Source organism: Macadamia integrifolia, chromosome 1, assembly GCF_013358625.1.
Source record: "Macadamia integrifolia cultivar HAES 741 chromosome 1, SCU_Mint_v3, whole genome shotgun sequence".
Taxonomy (NCBI): domain Eukaryota; kingdom Viridiplantae; phylum Streptophyta; class Magnoliopsida; order Proteales; family Proteaceae; genus Macadamia; species Macadamia integrifolia.
The window spans coordinates 23005984-23028655 of NC_056557.1; the positions used below are offsets into that span (position 1 = coordinate 23005984).

A 22672-nucleotide genomic window follows, 5' to 3' on the forward strand; every position below is an offset into this window, starting at 1 on the left:
TGGTAAAAACATTTTTTTTTTCTCTATCAAAAGTGCTGATCGAGTTAAATCACAACTGCTCTCTTTTAGCTGAAAAACAGACCGATGTGCCAAACACTAATCTTCTCACAATCTGTTCCATGTGAGCAAGAAATCAATGAAATCACTTCCGGAAAGTGTTACAAACTCAGCCCTTTAAGTTACTTAAGTTGTGTGATTTTTAATGGACTACATGTTCGACTAGAGAATTTTTGCCCACAAAAGATTGAACTTTTCAATATCAAAATCTGTTATTGGATTGAGTCTCAACTTTTATGCTCAACAATCCATAATATTGAAATCTTTGATCTCTTTGGCATAGCTAAACTGCATAGACAGTTAATTGTGTTACAGAAGTCTGGAAATAGATCACCTAACCGTCCAGATTATCATTTTTCTAAGAAGCCCAAGGATAATCCACATCATAATATGATCATTTTTCTAAGAAGCCCAAGGATAATCCACATCATACAGGTGCCTCTAAAGTAGTTCAAATGTCATTAGCATTAAACCAATCATTGTTTGTGGTGAGGAATGACATGCATAATCTCGATCTTATCACTAGTATGATCTTGGATAAAAACTATTGGACGACAAAGATCCATGTAGCCGACCCCATTAACTGAGATTGTCCTAACTGATGGGCTGTGCCTCTTTCCTCTTATTCTCATTTGTCTCTTCTCATCCTCCTTCTGTTTGGACTTCTACTATTTTGTTTAGTATAGATCCATGTAGCCGACCCCATTAAGTTGGGATACGGCTGAGTTTGTTGTTGTTGTACTAATCATCTAGGTATTAGGATTAATCAACTAATAATGCTAGTTTCAATTATGACCACTACATGGCAGGTCGATGAATGACTCATAAGAGGGTGAAACCTGTTTAGGGAATCAATTTGCCACATAAGACACAGCTATTGTTTCTTCTAAGAACTCTTGAGTCATCCCATTAACCTAAGCACAGTTGCAAGTGTTGTGAAGAAAGGAGGCTTAAACCATATATTAACAACATACTGCAGACAGTAGCTTAATCTCATGACTCGAAGCCACACAAAGCTGTAGTTCTCAACCTAAGGTCCCCAAACAGGACCCACTTTCTTCATTTTCAGGATAAAAAATACCAAACCAGAAGCAAATTCAATCACTGTCAGCAAGTGAGAGAGCTAAACTTTAATAGTGAACCCCTTATATTCACCCCAGAGCATACATAGAGAATTTGGGGTGTCTATCACCTCGAGCCATGCATAGTCTTCTTCCTTTCCATCAATTATGCTTGCTCCATCTGCTATTGCTGCAACAGCAGTCAATTCAGTTCACTATTCTCTTGTAACATAGAAATAGAACCTTTTCAAGAGTTTTAGTAACAGACTACTTACGGAAGCTGGAATAAGGGTATTCAAGGTAGAAGGTACATGTGCTGCCAGCGGCTTCTCGGTAAGAAGGTGTGAGAATGTCAAACGCTGCACATGTGGTTACTGCACTGAAACAATGGATATTACCTCCAGATTTGGGGTACAAGACAGAGGTGCCGCTCGATGCATTTCTAACATGGTCCACTACCAATTTTGCCAATTTAACTGTCAAGGAAAAGGGGAGGTTTTGTCAGAATTCCCTAATCATCTACAAGAATAGTTTGAAATGCAAGTCATATGAGCTACCAGATATTGCATTGCTTCACATTTCCTTTTGTTTGGCAGTCCAAAAAGATAAGTGCAGAATACTCTACATAGGTTAGTCTGGAAGTAGTGCCAATGGTATGAATGGTCAATATAAGTTAACCAATGGGTAAACATGCTAGCCAGTACCTAACAAGTAGTCAAAGTACATTAACAAGTACACTAACAGGTAGTCAAGTACATAAACAAGTACACTAACAGGTAGACCCAAAGCAAGAGATTTATTTTTCAGCTTCTGTTTTTAGATATTTTCACGGCATCCAAGTGACTGAGTATAACCGTAAAATTGTCTCAAACTCGAAGCGATTTTAGGATATGCACCTCACTGATTAAGATAAGGTTGCATCTGAGCTAGTTTGAATTAAAGCTCCACAAATTTAGGTGGAAGATTTAACTCCTATGGTTGTGGGAATCAGATCTGGGTGGTAGAAACATGCGACTTCCATGATACCAATCATCTTCAACTGAATTAATGTCATAGGTCATATTCCCGATGAATTGGATCCGGATGATTCAAAGCAAGCCTAACTGGAATTTGATTATTAGAGGAACTCAAGCTCTTCTTCTTTTTTTCCTTGTTTTCCGCCCCCCTGAAAGTACTTTTGCAAATTGGGGCCGTGAATAGTATACAGAGGCATTGTGGTTTCTCACCCCATCAACTGATTCTTGTCAAAACAAAAAAGTATTTTCTATCAGGTTCCTTCATTCGAGAGGACAGAAGAGGACCATTCAAGTACAATTATACTCGAATTAACTCACGCCATCATTGTCAAACAGGTTAATGCTTATCAGATCATGTATTCCAAGTTTCCAACAAATGGTACAAGGCAGATCAGTAGATCACCTTAGACCAAGAGTTGGCTAGATTGAACGATGATTAGCAGCTGATGAATGTTGTACTCATTCAAAAGACTACAGTACTCATTAATTGTCAGAAATCCATGGTTAACTCATTTGCTCACAATGAATTCAGGTCTAACAGATCCTTTAAGCGGGGAATGTCAATTCTGTATTGATAAGACTGGATGGCACCTATTCTGATAGAGGATGGAGTACCCTAACAATTTTATTATTTAATGTTTAAACACCTGATTTTTTCAAACAATTTTTATAGTAGGATATGCTAAAACCACCTCAGGCAATATAAAACAGAAGCTCTAGAAACTTTTGCCACAAAATTCATAACTTGAGCTTTGGAAGCACACCTGGACGGTACCCTGGTCCCCTACTATTTTGTATACAAGCTGGTTCAACCCAGTCATAGGCCTTCACGTTCAAGGAGCCATAAAGAAGTTTGCTCAAGACAGTCATCCCTGGATGATCATGGAGTGGCATGACAGTTGACTTTGGCATGCGGAATATGCACATCTGCAAAACAAACACCACTAATGTCATAACTCAGGAGTCCAAAATTCTTCCCAAACATTTGCTGACAAAGAAAAAAGCTCTATTTTCTATCGCTTAGTTGTTTTACTGAATGATGCTGAGTAATAAAGAAATTTGGCATGTTATGAGCCAAGATGAACCAATGTCGGTAAAACTCCAAAAGGCCAAAACAGAAAGAGGGCATCGGCAGTAAACCCCGACCCTTCCCCAAATCACCTACTCAGCCTTTCTCCTTCATCTGCCCTTCTTCTTGGAGGCAGAAAGCCTCCACACCTGTTAAACAGACATCGACATTTTCTCAGTTGATTGTTTTAACCAACCAGCTTGGTGGATTTGCTAGAATTGGGATCAGTTCACTTATAATACCATATTTTGTTCATCATTCAACTCTTCTTAGAAAAAAGGGCGTACTCAGTGCACGAGGCGGGAAAAAAAGGGCGTACCCAGTGCACAAGGATCCCGCCACTCCAGGGTTTGGGGAGGTGCAGATATGCACGCAGCCTTACCCCCACTTTGAATCTCCTTAAAGATACTCATAATTAGAGAAATCTAGTAGTCAGATATTTCAAAATTATATCGAAGTTTCAAGTTAGGATATCATTCTTTTCTTTGTTCCATTCCCCATTATTGGAGAGCAAGCTGGAAGGAGACAGAGCTTCCAGGTACATACTTGAGTCCTTAGCCCTCCAATGAAGACATGATCAGAAACCAGATACTTTCCCTTTCATGCAACTCATTTGGTTTTAAACTAAATTTAGTCAATTTGTATATTCTACTTTTTTTTTGTCATATCATATATTCTTAAACTGTATCCCTTTATATTGTATAAAATAGGTTCTAAACACATCTGAAAGAGTCTGTTATTCCCTTTGCAACAGATCTGATTAATTCTCTGGTTCGTGCATTTATTCCATTTAATGAACTAATGTGCACTGAACGACTCTCACAAGTGATGGTTCCTTTTCATAACGATCTTGCTTTATGGTCCCTATTAACCACCCCAAAAACAACAGAGCTTACTCTATTAAGCTATTCCAAGCTCTCCCTAACTATAAGGTATTGGCTTGGGAGGTGATCCATGAAAAGATAAGCACTTGTGACTGATTGCAGAAGTGAGGGGGAAGGTTTGAAGGAATTTTATCTTTCCACAAGTTTGTACCATGTGTGCCACATGGAGAGACTGTCAATCGTTCTTTTAACATTGTGCCTTTTCTAGAACTATCATGCCAGCTAATGACTTCCTTTGGTCATAACTGGAACCTCTTGCAGCGGATCTGAGATCTGATGAATTTCTGGCAGTCCAACCATTTGGTAAAGGGGACTGATGCAGCAATGAAGACTTCCTCAAGGAGGAAGAAGAGGGTTGACCATGGTGGCTGATTGGGTAGACCAGGTCTGGGTTCTTAGCTCATGTTTTGGGCTGTGATGGGGTTAAGTTGGTTTTAATTAGTTTCTAATTTCAGTATTTATATTTCCCTAGTTTCTATTTTCAGAATTGAAAACTAGAGGAGTTGTTTTTTATTTAGTTTCTTATTTCAGTTTTGGAAACTAATCTTAGCTTCTATTTTGTAAACCCCCCATCATTATTATAAATAAAGGAGAAGGGCTCCCACCATGCCCACGATTTTTATGAATAAACTTTTGCTTGCTGCTGTTGCTGTTATGCTTCTGCTGGGTATTCTGTGTCTGATCACAGAACAAGGGACTGGTGTTCGATATGGTCGACACTCTGTGGTCGGAAGCCTGAGTGGATTTTCTTATTGTTCTCGAAGTATTTTCTAGCTTTATTTTCAAGGTCTGCAGCTACAGGTATTTGCCCTATTTTCTTATCAATTCTGTCCAGGCAATAGGCTTCCTGAGAAGGAATTTCGATCTCTGTCCAGGCCCAACCGACAGTCACTTTTGTTTGATATTTGGACCAGAGGTTCCCCTCGTTAAAAGAGGAACTCGATCCAGTTTTGGTCCCCATCTGGCCTGTGGTTATCAAGTTATTAGAAATCTCTCTTTTTTTGTCCTGTAGTGACTTTACCAGGACAGAACCTGAATCGATTGTTTGGGCAGTCCTATTCTGTTTCTGTAGTGTCTATTATTGATTTGGGACTGTTAGCATCCTAATACTACTGCTGAGTCATTCTTATTTGATCACTACTGATCTGTTCCAAGTGTCACTGGATGTTGAGATCAATAGCTGCTGGTTTGGTCTGATTTAATTGGTTGTATTGGTTGGTATCTAGTTGTTCTTTGATTAACAGTTCCTGCTGTTGAGACTTGGTTAGACCCCTATCCTAGTCTACATTCCCTAGTTGATTTGACACTTTTCTTTCTTTTTTGCATTTGGATTATTTGAGAGGAGTGGAACAATCTGATGTACTGGGGATCTCCCCAGGAGATTACTGAAACTATAGAACTGAGGACCACTAGATAGGCTGTTATGTTGGAGGGAGTTCTGGTGGCCACAATGAGAGTGATCCCCGATGATATTTACCAATCTTGGCCCCACTTCCCCAATCATATAAAATTGAATGTTGATGGAACCTCAATGTCTAACCCAGGGCCAGCAGGATAGGTGGCGTCTTTAGGATCGTGAGGGTCTCACCTGGCTTCTACTCTTCGACCCTATTGGCTGCAATTGTTCATTTACTGCTAAGTTTAGGGTGGTCATTCAGGGGCTTGAATAGCCATTTCCAGTGGTTGGTTGGGCATTAAAGTTGAAGGAGATTCTGAGTCCATGATTGGTTGGCTGTGATATAGCAATAGTGGGCATCAGAGAGATATCCATCTCATTAGAAAGCCAGTTTAGTGTTGCTACAAGTTGCTGCAAGGGATTCTCTTGGATGCTTCAGTCAGCCAATCCTTTTGCTAGGGAAGGGAATTAAAAGGGAAAATCCCACATCAAGAATGTCTCTAAGGGGGTTAGTCCCTGTGGCATCTCATTGTTCTTGGTATACTACTGCTCCCGTATCTCTTTCTCATTTCAATAATTTTTTTTGTGTTATCCATCTCACAAAAAAAGATAATTCTAATTCACTAGATCGGGAGGATAATGAATTAACCAATTACTTTCTTACATTAGCAACTCCCAATACTTCATGGTTTTTGCAATATCGCATAAATATAAAACCTTTAAACAGAAATTAACTCATCCAGTTAAATCCAGTGTCTACTTATGAATGCAGAGTTATGATTACTTGAACAAAAATGACCTTAAACCCAAATAATTTTTCATTTTTCTTTTAGAAAGAGTACATTTCAGAATGACATTGGGCTCATAAACTGTTATGCAGTTTATTTTATTACCATTGACAAGCCCAAATGTAAAGGATATTCAAATTGATACCTCTCCCTCTTTCCCTTTGACTAACTGCAAATAGCAAGTAATGTTTCTTTCAACACTTTCAGGTCATTTCTTAAAACATTTCAGATATGGTGTACCTAGTTCTGTGATAACAAGAGTCCACTTAAATACCACATGCATATATGCAGCATGGAGACAGGCATACCCTCCTAGACAGTAAACATCTACGTACAATACGTAATTGAGCTCCACTGGATGGAGGATTAAAACCAATGCTTATAAAGGTCAGTTAAGGAAAGCAAGTAGCTGATGACACTTACAGTAAAACTCTCATTTTCATGTAATTCCAAGTACTTTATGGATTGATCCCATCGAGCTATCATGTCGAAATTATCATCCGAGTTGTGCCCCAAAAAACCATGGCACCGATCATCATCTGAGTTGTCCTCCCTGAGGCCTACATCAGCAGGACTAGTTTTATCTACAAAAAAGTGATCATTTATTATCTGCCAGGCAGACATACAATCTGAAATATATGAGAAAAATGTCGCAAAATAATCAATACATCTCCCTAAATATCAAGAGAACATCCTTAAAAGCAAGGAAGGTAAAGACCTTTGCCACTAATCCTTTTTCATTTTTAGATGCAATCTATCTCTAAGCATAAGAAAAAAGCATTTACACTTTCATTAACTCAGATCATATTCTTCAAAATCCAAGCCACTTCCTAATTATTTGGGGTCAACTACTTCATCCTATTTGTCCATTTCTTTCGATCCAGGGTCATAGCATAACCTTCACACAACATATTGGAATTAATTTGAAATTATATGGCATAGCTTCAATCACATCAGCTTCTCTAATGCTCCTCCTACCTTCTGCACTTAACTACATTGATAATTGTATCCCTATATGGTAACACCCCTCCTTGTTAAATTCAAGCTGTGATAAGGCATTCCAATATGAACATTGATTCTAATGAAGGATGGATTCCAAATTGAATAACGTGGCACATCCAAAGGTTGCCTAGAAGGGATTTCTTTCAATTACCCTATGATAAGGTCAGTGGTGGCACCACCTTCACCTTGAACTCATAAGGAAGCGCTCTCGTTCTCCTTGGTCTACACAGACCATTTTCTTTTGAACTATCTGAGTCAGTATCCACGATTCCAAGCCCTTGCTTTATTTATATGGTCCTGCTATGCTTGGCAGGACGGGTAAGAAATTGGCCACATGGTAGCTAAGGTGGCACCCAATAAAGGTCACATGTACCCCAGGTCACCATCTAATCATACGGCAAGATTCAGCATGAAGTTTTCCATGTGGAATAATATGAAAAATGGTTGAAGAGTTGATCTATTAAAATTAGATTGATGGCATACCGTTAAGGTGGGCCAACAAATTTGTCATGTGGCCAATTCAGGGGGTCACCCCTTATACAAATGGTCTGATAGCCAAACCGTACCCCCTCCCCACCCCCCCCCCCCCCAAAAAAAAAAACCCTCCAAATGATGCCTCAAATTGATTGGCATGTAAGCTTCGGAACGCAGTTTCTCCTGCAAATATATTTCCTACATATCCTCAAGAAAGGAAGCATTTCATGACACTTGCCTACCAAAGCTCCCCTTTATTCAAGAATTTCCTTTTATCCTTAGCAATGTAGACACTTGATTTTGGTTTGACCAACATGTTTGTTTTATTTTCTTATTTATTAAAAGCAGAATCTCCAACTCATTAAATAAGTGAAACTCTGCAAAGGAATGGGAAACAAAAAGCTTGAAAGGATACATCATGATTGGATTTCCGCTGTTTAGCAGTTCAAACTCTAAAGTACCTTTTTCTTTCCTCATTTCATATTCTTACTCTCTTTCTTGATTGCGAGAAGTTCCACTCCATCAATCAAATGGAAAATCCTAAAGACAGCAGAATGTGAAGACAGACGATCCAAAAAAAGGGTCTTCAGAACATCTAAATACGCATGCATTATATTAGCAGTTCTTAGGGTTGATAAAAAGGAGACTTCTTCAGCATTCTTTATTAAGGCTCCATTTGTTTTGACCAAGGTTTGAAATATCGTTTCGTTTCAGTGGTTTTAAATACTGAAATTTCGCCGAGATCTCGGCAAGATGATGTGTTTTTTTTTAATTTTTTTTTTTTTTTTATAATGTCATGAATGGTTGTCTCAATGGTCAAGCAACCATATTATGACATGAAACTTGGTGGGAAGCTTGTTTTAAGGTAAATAAACACATTTAGAACTTGACTTTACAAAAAAAAAAAAAAAATGACACTGCGTGTTTTAGAGTTGCACCCTTGTTTGGCAGCAACCGTCATACTGCCCTGTATATGTTATGAAATATTGCTTATTCTACACATTGTTTTACTAATATAAGATATAGTATGGCAGTAAAACAAGTAAATAATGCTATACATGCCATGATCAAACCATAATATTGATTAATTAACTTATAAGTCATAACTTACGACATATGTGAAAGAAAAATTGAACAAGTAGAACCTATAAAGTAGAGTACTAGAGTTCACACTGATCAGAGCCCACAAAGTTATATAGTATGTATCCCATGTTCCAAACATAAGAATAATACAACACTGATCAGAGTGTTTAGTCTAATGAAATGAACTATTATGTCCTTGCTGGTTTCTACCCATTGTTTGATGGAGTTGACGTGCATTTTCCTTTGACTATAAAACAAATGCATGCCACATCATATTGTGCAAGAAGTAACAAACGTAGTTCTCCACAACTTCCATATAAATTGACTCATCTATATACTGAAGGTAACCTATCCTAGGGTATGTGTCGGTGTCACCACCATAATATGAAGAAGAAGAAGCCACCACCATGACCTGATGCTTCCAACAACATGTACTACTGGGTTGGGTAGGAGAATAAGCCGTCCACAAAACTAACACTATGTGACTGGGCGTCATATTCAAAACTAGGAATGGATGAACCAGATTCATGCCCCCATCCTAGTGAAATGACCATAACCACCACCAATACTATACTCTGATCAGGTGCTCTCTCCGGTAAATGATGGCGTGCCCACTTCCTTTGTTGTGACTATCCCCTCTACTCAAACTCATTCCGCCAATAGAGGTAGTCATGCTATCAATGTTCATACAATCTCTCTGCTCATCTCCATTGAACCTGCGACAAGGCCCTCTCGTGTAGCCTGCACTCCTCCCGCCCCTGCTTGATGTTCACCGTGATCCATATCTTGTGTGGCATGATCAAACTGGGTCTCCCCAGTGAATTGCACTGGCTTCGTCTTGACCTATTCATACTGCTCTCAAAATTCCTATAAATCTATTGCCACCTCATCACCATCACCATCGCCATCACCATCATGTATCGACAGCGAGCCTGAGCCTGAGTATGAGTTTGACTGTGACCACCTGAGGAAGACTAATCAGGCTCTTCCTCCTCTTCATCATCCCTACCAGGTGCATGGTCAAATGGTCGGGGGTCTGTGAATTTATCCAACCATTTGTAGCCATGTACTCGTCAACATTGAACCCCCATCTATTCCATTACATGTGGGTCCGGCCTACCTTTAGGCTGATCCATCACTAGAATCACATATTTCCCTCACCCAGTACATTAGAGGATCCTTGTCATCTGACTCAACCTAAAAAATATCCGCAAGCTCGATCTGGCCCCTATCATTCTCTATACCCATGCATATGTGCTGCATCTTCAACTTTATATTGTAGTGCACATACACCAAGTTAGTGATGTTTTGAACCTAATTGGTTAGGCCTTTCGAGTGGATGATTGAAAACATACCCCAGTTTTGCTCACAATCGGAGGCGGAATATGTCTGGGAGAGCACACCCTTGAATTCTCTCGTCTATAACCATTTGGAGAATAATTAACAACTAATCTCTTGCAAATTGTAATTACTTTTTAAATTGTTATTGAACTACAAACTCACCTCATGATTGGGGATGGACTGTAGTCTACTACTTGTTTGCAACTTGGAAACCACCTGCTTCACTGCTTCAAGAAGGTCCAGATTCAGCGCAAGTCTATGGCTATATTGATACTTCGGGTTTAAATAGTATGCTGACATGTTGATTTTGTCAATTACTCAATGTTTACATTAATACATCATATAATGTCATTTAAATATAAAAAAATGTAATGTATATGGCTCACCAGCCTTATGCATTAGATGCATTAGTTAGAGATCCCAATGGTCCTATATTATCTTCAAGAATTTCTTGCTGCCAGTGGGACTAGCAGGGTAGACATATTCTTTCATCATATCCACAACAACATACAAGATTGGCATAGTGGGCTTGAAAGCAGAATCCACCTTTTTCAATACTCCGACAATTAGTGACAAAATTTTCACCACTTTACCCAACTGTTGCCAAAAATCCTTCGATGAAATTGTTTCTTGTGCTGACCTACCACAAGAGTTCCTGATTCCCTCCACCCAAACCACTCCTCAGAGGCAAATATGGATTTAAGGCCAACTTTCTTTGGCTAAAAACTATTCAGTGCAACATAATTGGTGGCAAATCTTGTGAGACTAAGCCTAACCACGTCCCCCTCGCACTTCTCCCTCAATAGGTTCAGTGAAAACCCATGGGTATATACAAATGTCTTCACCTGCCTCGCTTTCTCAACCACACACTGCACCATTTTGAGCTTCCCCATGTCCTTCAACATCAAATCAATGCAATGTGATGCACAAGGGGTCCAAAAGATTTGATGTTTAATGTAGTTCAACTTCTGACCGGCCTTCTTGTAGTTGCTTCCATTGTCCGTTACAACTTGAAAAACGTTCTCTATTCCAACCTCTTGCACTACCTCTAACAATTTGTAGATGCATTTTGCATCCTTTTTGTCCTTGGATGCATTAAAAAAAAAAAAAAAAAAAAACCATAATGTTGATGATGGACTTTCTCGTTGGCCCTGTCCAACCATCACACATTACGGTGACCTCGTATCTCTCCCACAGTACTCTCTGCTTATCAAAGATGTATTTATATTAATTTTTGCAAAAAATTAATTTTGGGAGAAAGTGGTTTACCTATTCAACCTTGAAGGTGTGTAGATCTTCAACAATGGGAGTCCTTTCACTTGTATCTAGTGTGACCCTTGTCTTTGAGGTGAAGATGTGGCAAAAATTTGAGCTTGGAGACACTTTTCAGCTTCTACAGGGTAAAATAGGTGAAACCCGACGAAATGAGGTCAAAATTTCGAGCCCATCCCACGAGTCACATGTCTTTTTAAAGGGAGTTGGTATCATTTCAGTGAAACGATACAAAACTGACAGAAATTTTGGCAAGATGCCGGAATATCGACCAAGATGATGTCATAATCTTATTTCGTATGTCATTTCGTCTCGGTAGAAAAAATCTGAAATTTCTGAGATATCTATGACATGCCACTGAGTTTTCGAACCTTGGTTTTGACATAAAAGCACCCGGAAGTAAAATAAAATTAGGGAATTTTTACTTTTCCTGCATTATATTATAAAGTTTGGCACAAGACTGTGGGGCCGTGAAACAGTGTTTCTTTTTTATTCTCCCCTACGAAACAAATCTATTATTGGATATTTACATTCTCCCTTTTACTAGCGCCCATTTTATATTGAAACAAACAAAGCCTAATTGAAGCCTAATTGGAAAACCTACAGTTAGACATGCGAAAGTAAATTGCTAGTGACCTATTTCTTTCGCATAGATGGTTACAATTTTTCTTCTGTGTCAATCTTCAAAGAATGGTAGAGAACCAATGAGTAGGGTGCCATAAGAAGCTAGGTTGAAACCATGTTTATTCCTCTATCTCATAGATGAACTTTCTTATGAGACCATCACATGGTTTGGATGCCATGGAATAGGCTTCTGAAACCATTGTGCTTTAAAAAGTTAATCTTATTGCCAGATAAAAAAACGACTAAGGCTTCGTTTGGTATCGTTTCTGTTCATAAAACTCCGTTTCGTGTAAAAAACGAAAATTTCAGTTTCTGTGTCAAAACGCCGTTTTTAAACGATTTAGAGCTGTTTGGTGAATCTGTTTCTAGAACAGTTTCAGAACCAAAAAACGACAGTTCTGCCGTTTGGTAATACTTGTTTCAGAAACGGTTTTTTTTTTCTCTCTTTTCTTTTCTTTTCTTTTAAGTCACTAATTACAGAAATAACATTAAAATACTATAATCATATAAATTCTTTTGGGACAATAAAATATTACATACCAACTAAAAAATTAACATGGTTTCAAAAGGATGAATAAAATACAGTATTAACAATGCCTTGTCCAAGTTAATTATTACATAATTCCCCAAATTTTCACTTTTTGTCCAAGTCTAAAGACTTGAATGCATGGAGGATGTCTTTCATCTTATTTGTTTGGTCCTCTAATCCTTTAAGTGTCCCTTCCAGATATCCTTTCATGTACTCGTTCGAAACGGACGGTGGTGTGGATGATGTTGATGTTGAGCTTGAGCTTTCTGAACATAATGTATGTTGTATGGTAGAGATATGTGTTTCATCTTTCAACCATATAAATATACCACATCCACGGTTATCAGCCTATATCAAATAATAGATGTGATTAGGGTCGTTGAAATTTAACATCGAATTAAAAAAAAATCTAAAATTATCTATAGGTATAGATCAATTGTAGAAATAAATTACCCCAGTTGAATTTGGGCAACATAGAAAATACTGTCCCTTGTTTAGACCTTTCGTCGCAGTTCGTACTTTACATTGACCTTTACCACATCTACATAGATGTAGTTAATCCACCCACATGAAATTTTTTTATGAATCTTGACACTTGAAAAATTCTCTTCCAATATTTTTACCCGACTTGGTTGTATATTTACCACAACTCTTCACACAAATTTCATAATTTGCTATCATGAGTGGGGGCATAGAAGAAGTCATCTGTAACAGAAATTTAAATATAAAAAAAGTTAATATAACATCCAAATATATGACATTCATAATAATATCAACTTGTACCACATACATAAATGTAACATAAAACAAGTACTACATCACTTGAAACATCAATTTAGGTTTTCAGTTTTGTCAAAATAGTTATCAGTTTTAATTTTTAACTAGTTCTGGCATCCTTTGCTGTCTAGCCATTGCATTTGTAATTCTTAGCCTAGTGGCATTCATCTCTTTTGTCCGATTTCGTTGACTTGATTGTGTTATAGAATGATCAACGAAATCTTCATGTGGCGGATTCAAGTCATCTTCTGCAACTTTTAAATCATCACTCATCCCCACGAATTCAGCATCAGCAATATGCTCTTCTCGAATATAGTTGTGTAGCCCACGACATGCCAGTACGATTGATGCCTGAGCTTTCATTGGGAACTGATGCATTAGCCTTAAAATTTGAAATTTGTTCTTCAATACCCCAAATGTATGTTCAATGACATTCCGAAGTGATGAATGTCTATAATTGAACAACTCTTTTGCTGTTCTTGGGGATCTTCAATGCCCTTTATAGTCCGGTAGATGGTATCTCTCACCTTTAAATGGTGTCAAAAATCTAGATTGGCTAGCATACCCAGAGTCGACAACATAATACTTTCCTATAGTAAAAAAATAATATATATTATTACGTATACACTCAAATGAAAATCTAATATATTAGTATAAAGTTAATACCTGGAGGTGGATGTGGAAAACTCAATCGAGGATCACTTCTTGCCTGTTCAAGTACTCAACAATCATTTGCAATACCTTCCCATCCGGCATACACATGTGAATCGCATATCAAATGAACATGCACACATCACATTTTGAGTTGTGATCCCCTTCCGATTCCTATATCGAGTTTGATTCTCTCTTGGAACTACCGCATGGATGTGAGTACCATCTATGGCGCCAATACAGTGCTATGACATATAGTGACAATTAAATGGTCACTACATATAAGAATATAAACATTCATATATTTAATTACAAACATGTATCATATTAACATATTTACCTTGAAAAAATGGTAGTATTTCGGGTTCTGTGCAATCTCTATCGGTATCATATTGACGTCTGGCGGTCTGATTTTCTCCTTAGCCAGGCGTTGCATTGCAATCAAGATAACATTGAATGTTCGACTGACTGTTTCTCCTGAGTGGTTGAAATGATTTTGAGTGTCCCTATTACTTGAACCCTTCCCAACAATCCATAGGAACATTCCAAGCTGTTCATCCACTCGGATGTTGGTCGTGTTTTTCAACCACCCCCTATGTTTAACATAATCACATAGGTTAAGGAAGACATGACGTTCCATCCTAAACTCTTCATAGCATCTGTTGGCATGCCCATTCAATACCCCATGCATCATAACAACACCTAGAAATACACTATCCCTACATGGTTCTCGAATATATACTGCCTCACTCAGTAAATCCATTCCCATGTGAATGATCGTATCTTCTTCATCACCAGACATTTCACATAATGCATTTGACATAACTGCAATAAATTAACAATTACTTCTCAATTTAAAACAAATAACTGTAAAACATAACAATCTGACACATCGTCTCAACCCAAAACACATGTTCAACATTACACACATCAATAATAGAAAAAAAACAAAAGAAATAAAAGTAGCATTCAATGTATCTCCAAAAGTAACATTACAAACATCAATAATAGAAAAAAAACAAAAGAAATAAAAGTAGCATTCAATGTATCTCCAAAAGTAACATTACACACATCAAAAGTATTGTCTTGAATCCAAAATTATTAAAAGTAGCATTCAAACACAACCTCAACTACTCCAAGGCATCTAAAAGCCAAGTCCTCTTAACAGGCTCTGCACAGACAAACAACTCTCTCCAACTAGGATCAGCACACATGCGACTGGTGGCCTTCAAATATATCTCCTTTGACATATCAGGTATGGAGGATAACACCGCCTCACATGCACTCACATTGAAATCTTGAGGACGAGATGCCCCTTCCCCACCACGAACAGGAGATGTAACGGAAGTACTGGATGCTTTCTCAATTTTAATGGATAAATACTTCCCATATAAGTCCTTCACGTGGCTATCTCCCCTTATTGACGCTCTTTTTTCTTCGTCCCGTGGGTGTCCTATCAAGACTTTGCTTTGTGGTGGTCTGAGTTGGAGTAGGAGCATCTTCATGAAAGGGGTAAATCATGCCTAAATGCACCGGGGTACTAGGGGAATCAAATACTTGCTCAATATCAACTGTATTAACAGCTTCGATGTCATCCAAATCTTGAGCACTATCAACCCCTAAGTTACCTCTAGCATATGCATCCCCAAATATCATGCTCAAATCTGGCCAATTGTTTAGTCCATACTTCTTGTATTTCAACCAACCTGGATTTGCCTGCATAAGCAGTCATTGTATCACTCAGATGTACTACTCATTGCAATCTAATTTTTAAATAATTCAACTAGCTAGTGAAATCTATTGTACCTGTATTGACCAATCTCATACAGACTCATCATCAACTGTGACTGATTTTGTCATTGAGTTCCACCCAAATCCAGTTATGTCAAGTAGTCTCTTGAATTGTTGGTACTCGTGTTTCAACTTACAAACCAAAGCCTATATTAATATAAATCAAAGTACATACATTTATAGATTCAAAAAAAACCTCAAGCTTCTCTGTAGACTACAATAAGGAAGCATCCAATAACAGTAGCATATTCTAAAAGAGGACTTCAGAACATGCTCACATTATTAACATAGGCAATCATTCTCAGGTCGACTCAAATGTTTACATAATTTGGTAATCCAATCCAAGCAAAAAGTTGCATAGATGGCATGAGTCTCTATAATTTCAAGGCAATGCAACTGACACAGGCAAGAACAAAACAAACACCAGAGTAATAAACATAGTATAATGATTTGCTCACAAGCACCCAAGCAAGAGTAACTAGATAAAAAAAAAATCCCAATTCAACAATTGAAAACTAACAATGATCGCGAAGAAGACAATTAGGGATTAAAAAGAAGTTAGATATATCAGAAACCTGGAAATTGACACAATCAAACATATAAAGAGCATTAACAGCCTAGGGATCTAAGAGGAAGTTCCTTGCTGGGGTTGAATTCCAATAATAAAAACTCAAGCCCTTGTTTCTACAAAGGACCATTTTCAACCCCGATTCCCAATCCTTGGTAAAAAAGAAAGATGACAATAACCAAACCATATAGTGTAACATAATTATTAAAAAAAAAAAAAAAATGGCTTTGCTTTCACAGAGGAACATAAGAGTTCCATGACATTAAAGTAAGACCTATGAATAAGCAATATAATCAAGAAGAAATAAGATGCCCAGGAGCAGACAGGGAACAAAATCATTCTCTTCCGCCACTGAAAAACCCACCCTTTCGCCTTCCATCAATACAAAGCTGACCCCCGCGCTCAGTCTCAAACATCAAAACAGAAACAACTAAAAAGCAAAGTAATAGAGACTACCATAGCAAACATTATAGTTACACAGAGAAGTAGAGAAGAAAGAGAAATCAAAACCTAGTCACTATAGTGGCCTGTGGTGGAACCTCCATGCCTGGGGGTTATTGAACCTTAGATGAAGATTCGCCAGTAACGATCGCCAGTTGCGGTCGAAGTCAAACGTGATCAGCGACGGAGAAGTTGAAGGAGGCAGCCGTAGGGTTCCAATTCCAAGAAGAGAAGAAGAAGGAGAACGGAGAAGAAGAAATCGCCGTCCTCTCTCTGCAGGCGTTGCTTTGCTTTCTCGGGAACGAAAGTTCCAATTTTTTCCCTTTTTAACACCTTTGAAACGAAACAGTCGGACAGAACAAGCTTTTGTTGTTCTGTCTTTCCTTTTTCAAATCGTTTTTTTTTTTCAATTTTTGGTTCAAAAAAACTGAAACTCAACATATGGTTGCCAAACAGATTTTTACGTTTTTTGGTTCCAATAGAACAAAAAAACGGTAGAAACGTTGTTTTGGAACAATACCAAATGGAGCCTAAGAGAAATGGATACAATACTATTGAAGGTCAGTCAAAAGGCTATGAATGAGTACTTTACGTAAGTGGGCTTGCTATACAAAGAAATTACCCTACTTAGCAGAAAATGCTATATGTACCTGTATCTTCAAATGCATCACAAATCCACAAATACCATCCTAATAAACAATTGATCTTTCATAAATTTCTTTTTTGGGTCAATTAATAAATGGATTAAAAGAAGGGGAGGGAAATATATCCCCTAAGGGAGATTACAAACACTAGAAGGGTAACCAAAGTCCAGAAAAGATAACATTCAAGGCCCAGAGGGCTTGAGGAGTAGAAGACATGTCCGAAATGACATGTCCATTACAACACAAAGACCACACGGGCTTAAAATAAAAGGAGCCAAGAAGCCTAACAACTTAAAATTTTAAAGCTCACATGGGCAGAACAAGAACCCAGAAGCCCAAAGAAGGAAGAGGAACAAATAAGGAAATTTCAGGTAGGGTTCAGCCAAACCCTACCATTGTATCTCATCACTTCAACTTCCAAGCCACCAAGATATGAATCAGAGATCCGACAGAAAAAGGCAGGCATGGCGGAGGGGCACGGGCCTTTCGGAGGGCCACGGCCAAGAGAGAAGTTTGCCTCGCGGAAGAGACAGCCACGAAGGTGGGGCATTAGCGAGGCGGCTGTTGGCTGAGCATGTTGGCAGCCTTACGGGTTGCAAGCCTTGCAAGGAGCTTGCCAAGAAATCTCCAGTGAAGTAAACGACTCCATCAGGGAGGAAACAAGAGAAGACGTTTGATTTGCCAAGGATCCAGAAGACAGCATGGCTAGGCCAGTGGCATAAGGGCACACCTTAACTGTGCAGCGACTTAAGGATGAGTGGCTACATGCCTAGAGAGTGTCGGCGGAGTGGGGAGGAGGAGCCAACAAATCAATTTGGGAGTAGGTTGGAGCTAGCGGATGGCCACGATATAGCCATACCCGATCAGAGTAGCAGCTTGAGGATGAGCAACTGTAGGCCTAGAGAAATGCCGACAAAAGAAGGAGCCAACGAGTCAATCAGGAAGGATCCCGACAAGACCATCACCAAATCTTCAAGACGGGATAGGAAGGACTAGGGAGACGGCAAGGGGTGGATCACGACCTCCCAGATGTGAAATTTGAGAGGAACAAGGTGAAGAAGAAAAGAAAGGAGAGCAAAGGATGAGAGGGAGAGGGAGAGGATAAGAGAAGAAGAAGAAGGAAGGATAAGGGGGGGGGAGCAGCCTGGCGGTGGCCACTTTAGGGTTCTCATGGAGTTCTCGTGGAGAGATGAAAAGCCACAGAAATGAACCTAAAATCCCACGAGGTTTGAGGTTAATAAAGCTTTATAATTACTAGCCTGAAAAATGACTAAATTCCTTTACATATAAGCCGTTTCCTATTCTAAGAATTTATTTAGGTCCTTTCTAGCTGAAGCACTAACAAATAAACTCCATGATTTACAGTAGTTGATCTAAGGCTAGAATGAAACTGGAAGTTTCACACAGGCAACAAATTATTTGAATCATCCAAATAATCCCTACCAACCAAGCAAGGATAAATGGTGGCTCCAAGCATATATTCCTTGCCAATTTTTCGCATAGTTAGATCACAACTTACATGAAACCTTTGTCATTGGAGAACTACGTGATATAGCAACATTTTTTGGCAGCCTTGCTTGGCCAACTAGCCTAACCTGAATTACTCCCTCGGTCCCACAAAGAGTATCTGTTTTGAAGTCTTTCTAGTTTCTATACCCCACTTTGTTTGTCCATTACAATTTAAATACTTTTACATCTAATTTGACTATGCCACCTTTTTTTTTTTTTTTTTTGGATGAATAAATAATTCATTACCAAGCATGAAGAAGAATATATAAACGGAAAAATGGGAGGGGAGGAGGATAAGGTTTAAGCCAACAAGGAAAAGCCAACCCGAGGGGGCAAAATAAAACAAAAGGAAACAAAAATAAGAGCAGATAGAGCCCAAATACAACCAACATAACAAAACCAGCAAACAACCTAAATCATCTCAAGGAGAGGGGGAGAGGGGGAGAGGGGGAGGCTTCAACTAGGCAAAGGGGGGGGTCCATGGTGGCTTCAAAAGGAGGGATGATATCCACCCTAAGGTTCCAAGAAGTGATGATATGGGCGTTTCTAAGGGAGTTATTGACAAGGCGGCCATGGAGGGTATGAATTTTGGAGGTAACATCAAAGTAGATAGCTTTCCAAATCTCCTCCAGAGAGCGAGATTTGGGGGTCCATCTACGAATGTTACGCTCCATCCATAGGTGATTGGTTGCAGAGAAAGCCAATTTACCAACAATATCACAAAGAGAAGAGCCCGAGAAGGTCATGTCGATCCAGTTCCATTCCCTGGAGAAGGGTAGGATGGGTCTCCTAGCCGGCCAGCAACTGGAGAGGACATGCTTCCAAACAGAGGAAGATGGAGGGCAAGAGAAGAAAAGAGTATGCTACCCTTAGTGTGCTTAATGCATTAAAAGAGGGAAAGAGGGAGAGAGCCGTCTCAAGGGGAGAGAGAGAGAGAGAGAGAGAGAGAGAGAGAGAGATCATTTGATACCCGCATCTCTCAGAAAAGTACAGCAAGAACTTGAGCTCTCCTCATTGAGAGGAGAATGTCTGAGGCTCTTCCAATTGGGATTACTCAATTGAAGTAATCTATTTTCTGCAAATACCTATATTTGAATTGGGTTGTATATGTTGGAAAACCTATGGTCTTGAGTTGTGAAGGGTTGGAGATTTGAATTTATTTCATTCTATCATTGGAAACCTATCAGATAGTTGCCTACTAGGATTGGGGTTGTAGCCCTAGCCTTTGTGGTAGCAAGGGTAGAAGTAGGGGTGGGTGCTCCTGGATCGTTGTAGCAATCAAAATCTTGAGAGATTATTGAGCAATATAAGAAGTCTGATTAGGGCATTGCTCCATGGACGTAGGCATCTTGACCGAACCACATAAAAATTGTGCCTCCTGTGTGATTGTATCTTCTTGCATATTTGGAGAGTGTAGTTCTTGTAGAGTGGGTGTGCATACCTTGGCAAGCCTGGCCCACAAACCACTTTGTGGTAGCAAGGCTGGGTTGCACACGAATTGTAAGTGATTGGTAATTACGGTGTGCCCTGACCAATTGGGTTTGATAGCTTGACAGTCTGCATCGTTAGTTAACTTCAGTGTCAAGTACAGCCTGTTAGAATTAAGGGTTGAATTTCGCTATAGTTTTTGGAGGTCATTGATACACCTTCCCCTCTCAGTGGCAACTTGGGAAAAACACTTAGTAGTGGAAGTTTAGTTAAAAAAAAAGGAAAATGGTTAGGTAATCGATGCAATACAAACTCTCCTTAAAAAGTGAGATTTGTCAAACTTGACAATCTCTGCGCAACAGAGGGAGTGTAATAAAGAGAAAAGAGTGCTAAGTTGTATAAGGATGCATTTCTTTAAGCAGGACTGGAAAGTTTTCGCAACCCATTCAGCCAGGCCTCAACTACTTCTCTAAGTACTAAAAACATCTGTATGCCCTTAATGTTGACCTGTGGTTCTAATTTATATATAAAACCAGTACCAAACAGGATCAAATACAGAGTAGAAAATTTTCAAGAGAAAACTCAGAACAAAACCAATAAGAGTTTCTAAAGCCAGAATTGAAATCAGAACAGTAATAATATGAATTCCAGCAATATCAGTGAGAATAGAAAAGCCAATGTTGCAGGAACAGAATTGAAAGTGAATGCAGAAAATAGATGACCAGATTTGGTACAATAAGAAGAATCAAAATAAAGAACAGTAGTACCTGGGCTTCCCACTGCAAGGTAATGATCAGAATCACCACCAACTCACCTGTTGAATCATCACAACAGGGCCTGTTGAATCACTACAATAAGGAGCAGTCTGAATCACCACAGAATCGAAGGCAAAAGCCAAATTTATTCATCAAATTCATGTACCATGCTGGTCCACCTTACAAACTTATATAGAAGACACAAAAGCAGACTCAAACACTAAAAGGGGAGGCCTAACCCAATCTTTAACTAGTAAGGTAACCTAAATTGACTAAGAAACTAAAATAACAAAGGAAACTGATTCAAACAGGACTGGACTGGTAGAACCCTAATCCAGCTTAACTAAAACACTTAATAACAATTAAAATGAAGAAATAAAAATCACTTAACTAATCCCGTATGCCTAGCCTCTACCTGTATAGGCCTATAAATTGGCCCATTACAATGAAAACACATTGGATCAAAGGTCCAACACATACATAACCTAACCCAAAGCTTATTTCCAATAAAATAAGTCCATTTAGGTGATCTATCTGCATCAGCCATACCCCTCCAAAATTCATTTTCTTTCATAACTGAAAGTAAATCACATCGACTATAATGTCCAAAAGGAAAATGAATCCAAAAGCTAGAGATTTCCCAATGAAGAAAGAAAGGATACTAGCATTTTCAAATCGATCCACGTCATAATATACTATATGTCTATATGAGCTAGAATAGATAAATCAGACATCATCCTTAATTTTAGATTATCAACCAGAGTCTTTGTAAGATGGATATCAGGTCAGTGGCAAAGCAATTATGGGGCCTTTTCCAGAAACAGGTCTGGTGGAACCCAAACAGAAAAGTATAAACAATTAAGAGTCTTGAGTAATATCACACAATCTAAAAATAATAAATCCTTCCATATATGTTTAACCCTACTTGCACCATGTTCATAATCAAAACAATTAAGAAAAAAAAAAAAATCCATTGCAGAAAGATGGAGGATAGTAAGGCTGTTAAGGTCTGAGCTACAGAAATAAGGTGACTAAATTTTTGGACACTGGCATAGCATCAGAGAAAGCAGTAAAGTTAACAACATATCAGGTTAAAAAATTGGGTCGTCATGCAATTATAGATTGGTCCTTAGTAGCCTATACCAGTTCAATCCCTCCAGAGATGTTTTAAGGTGTCAGTACCAAGTACCAACACACATAATGAAAACCTAGAAAAAGCTTTAAGTTCCATTACCTGGAGACTCACACAAAATAATGTGGCACAGCTTCCTCTTCGTTCTCTTCGATTAGTCAGTGATCAAGTTTTTGCACTTCTCTGATTACCAATAGTTGTGAGAAACAACAAAGCCTTACAAGAGTCTTTACGACATATATCTTCATTAAGAACATATAGGGGAAACAAGACACAGGAACCATAGGTACTAGCAATGAAATTGGGTTTCACGGTAACTATGATCCATAACATTGGGGCTCATCCTTTTCTTCTTTCTTTTTTTTTTTTTTTTTTTTTTT

General features: G+C 38.6%; 1 protein-coding gene across 4 annotated transcripts in view; it reads right to left on the reverse strand.

The window, feature by feature from the left end:
• Positions 1–990: 990 nt before the first annotated feature.
• LOC122081801 (plant cysteine oxidase 3-like) overlaps positions 991–22672 on the reverse strand; it is a 22766-nt gene continuing 1084 nt past the window's right edge. The window contains exons 1-5 of one of the 4 annotated variants that reach the window (XM_042649127.1): positions 13050–13099; positions 6695–6855; positions 2899–3061; positions 1394–1594; positions 991–1308 (exon numbers count right to left, since the gene is read on the reverse strand). In XM_042649127.1, the coding sequence (XP_042505061.1) occupies positions 1181–1308; positions 1394–1594; positions 2899–3061; positions 6695–6855; positions 13050–13071 (675 nt within the window). In that variant the 5' untranslated portion in view covers positions 13072–13099 and the 3' untranslated portion in view covers positions 991–1180. Of the gene's footprint in view, positions 1309–1393; positions 1595–2898; positions 3062–6694; positions 6856–13049; positions 13100–22672 lie in introns of those variants that run through there. The other 3 variants (XM_042649107.1, XM_042649117.1, XM_042649098.1) reach the window with 3 other exon arrangements.